At 28.5% G+C, this 3,208-nt stretch overlaps 1 protein-coding gene across 1 annotated transcript; it reads left to right on the top strand.

Annotated features, from left to right (window-relative positions):
• The first annotated feature begins 1,654 nt into the window (after window positions 1–1,654).
• LOC124946005 (protein BIG GRAIN 1-like A) lies at window positions 1,655–2,873 on the top strand. The gene has a single exon (XM_047486553.1). It carries the CDS (start codon window positions 1,719–1,721, stop codon window positions 2,721–2,723), a length of 1,005 nt encoding a protein of 334 aa, XP_047342509.1. The 5' UTR covers window positions 1,655–1,718; the 3' UTR covers window positions 2,724–2,873.
• Window positions 2,874–3,208: the final 335 nt, after the last annotated feature.

A 3,208-nucleotide genomic window follows, 5' to 3' on the forward strand; every position in this document is an offset into this window, starting at 1 on the left:
TTAAGTCATTAAATTACTATCCTGTTACTTTTTTTTTTTCTTATTTATTATTCTCTCCCCTTCTCTTTTTATATTTTTTATTTTTCTTTCTTATTATTTTTATATAATTTTATTTAATTATTAAATAATTATAATAATAATAAAACATAAATGCATCTTTTTTCTCTTTCACATTATTATAATTTTAAATATTAAATTTATCAATTAATAAATTAAAATACTATTTTATTTTTATTAATAAAATACAAATATATTTTTAAATACAAATAACATAAACAATTTTTTAGATGTAATTTTTTAAATTTTATTTAATGATTTTTAAATATATTTTTTTGTTTAATAAAATTTATTTATTTATTTATTTTAATTAAAAAATAAAATTATATATTCATATAATTTATTTTAAAATATATTTATTTTTAATTTAATAATATTTAAAATTAAGTTAATAAAAATATATATTTAAATATATAACATCAAATGTACCCATAATATCATCTTAATTACCAAAGTAATATCAGACAAACAATCCATTTACACTATATATTGTCCATAAAATAAAAAAGAACTACAAATTAATATTCACAATAGATTGAATGTATTAGACAAGAATATAAAGATAATCCATATTCTTTTTGTTAAAATATTTTATAAAATATACTGTATTAATCCCAAATTGGATTGAGTGGTTTTTGAATAAATATAAATTTGATTATATTATATATCTCGGTAATTATCTATCATGAGTCATGACCCATATTTGACTTTATATATATGGAAGGATTTGATTTATCATACAATGAGACAATTTGATAATATATAATGGATAATTTAAAAACTAATTATAATCAAAATATTTATTAATTAAATAAAAAAAATCAACCTAATAATAATTTCAAACAAATTTTTTTATTAAACAAAGACAAAAAATCAAATTGATATTTTTCTTAAAAACAATTGTTTATAGTAACTTATAGTTCATATATTTCGAGTGTGGATTAATGATGAATCGAATTGTTAAGTTATTTTAATAAATTATATATTCGACTTTACGATTAATATTTTTTGATTCAAATTGGGTCGACATATATTTCGCTATTTTGGGTCAATTTGAATACTCAAAATTATATAACATTCCTTAAATAAAACATTTTGTAATTAGCTCTAAAGACACCAACCATTTACACCCTATACAAATTAACATACCAAAAATATAATTTAAAATATATATAACTGAAAAAAAGTCATATATATATATATATATATATCATTGTTATTAATTTCTAGTTATATATTCAAAACAATAATTATAATTTTAGAATAATAAACCTTGGATCTCTATGCAACATTAGAAGGCTTCAAATTCGAATTTGAAACGGTAATTAAAGTAAAGAAAAGGAAAGATTTTCTCGAAAGAAAAAATTAAAGGAAAGGTGACGTGTCAATATTTATATTCCAAAATAAAAAAATCCAATATAAAATAAAAAAAGGTATGATATTAAATATTCTTTTTTTGGGGATGGCTGAAATCGCGAGATTGATAAAAATAATTAACGCAGCGATTAGCGATCTAACAGTCAAATCGTGCGATATACCTCCTCCTTCCTTTATATACTCCTTCTTCTCTCTTCATTCTCTGTCCTGTCTCCTCTTTCTCTCTCTACCTTCCTTCATCTTCCATTTAAGCATCATCTTTACACAGACAAAAAAAACAGAGGATGGATAATTGGGAGCAATCGCTTCCAAGCTACAAAACCAGAAGAAATCCACAAAACATATCATTTTCCTCCACCCTTCTCGATGAAATTTACCGATCAATTGACGGCGCCGACGAATTTAAGCTTCACAGAAGCAGACCATCAACTGAAAGGAGCAAAAATGGAGTTACCTCACTTAAGCCCAACAAACCCAGCAAGACCGTTAAAGAAGAAGAAGAAATCAATGTTCATAGTTTCCGCCGGGAGAAACTAAAGGTGCCGCCTTGCCGGCGTCGTTCACTACCGGAGTTATACAGAGCATCCCGTGAAATCGATTTTGACCCTGTACCATTCAGTTCATCTTCAAGCTCATCTGATTCAAGCTCCGGCGGACTTTCCTCATCCGACGTTGAATTCATCGGCGTCGCCAAATCTCGCGTTTCTCGCGTTTCCTGTTTCACAGTCTTAAGGCCAAAGTCAGTTAAGACTGTTGTCCCATCGAAAACAGAGAAACCGGCGAAGGTTTCCGATTATCAATCCGACGGTGGCCACCGTCCCTTCGATGATACTGATGGTTTGATAAAATCAAAATTAAGGGCATTAAAGATTTACAACAATGTGAAGAAATCAAAGCAGCAACCCACATCCCCTGGTAGCGGTCGTCTTACAAATTTTCTAAACTCTCTGTTTTCCAACAATGGTGGAAATCCAAAGAAGACGAAGAATCAAAACATCGTCAGTGCAGAAACAACTCAACCCTCTTCAACATGTTCTTCGACAGCATCTTATTACAGGTCGTGTTTGATTAACAAGGAGAAAACTAATGGTGAGAAGAAGACGAAAGTCCGGTTCGATACTGTGAATGTGATTGTGAACCGGGATGATGCTGACTTGGACGATGAGAGTGATTCGAGTTCTGATTTGTTCGAGCTTGATCATTTGGCTATGGATAAATATGGAGAAGAACTGCCCGTTTATGAAACAACTCATGTTCATCTTGGTCTAAATCGAATTAATGTTCGTTAATTATAAGATATATTTATATTATATTATTAGCTAGCTAGGCAGTTGGGGTTTAATTGGTATAATTAATAATTAATTGGTTGGGAATGGGGGTTTTAATTGATTATATATTATTATTATGTGTGCTTTTAATGTATTGTGGTATAATCTTTTATGGGTTTTAATTTAATCCTTTAAATTCGTGTGTTATGAATTATAATCCTCTAAACAAATATATCAATAATATTTAAAAAGAAAAGACGACAAATTGTCAAAAAAAAAAGAGTGAGTGGGGGGAGGATCCCGAAATAGGAATGTTTGTTTGTGTGGATAATGAATGGAACAGAAGAAAAGAGTGACGATGAAGGAAAATGAAGATTCGAGATCGGAATGAGAAGCAAAATAAAGAGGAAAAAGGGAGAAAACAAAAACAAAGATCGATCTTTTGCTTTTTTTTTTCTTGGGTTGGTCATGGTGGTGGGGATGGTGTTTGGATCAAGAAATCGCCA

Source organism: Impatiens glandulifera, chromosome 7 (assembly GCF_907164915.1).
Source record: "Impatiens glandulifera chromosome 7, dImpGla2.1, whole genome shotgun sequence".
Taxonomy (NCBI): Eukaryota; Viridiplantae; Streptophyta; class Magnoliopsida; order Ericales; family Balsaminaceae; genus Impatiens; species Impatiens glandulifera.

Coding starts and splice junctions, on each gene's coding strand:
- LOC124946005 (XM_047486553.1), top strand. CDS start 1,719: ATGGATAATTGGGAGCAATCGCTTCCAAGCTACAAAACCAGAAGAAAT.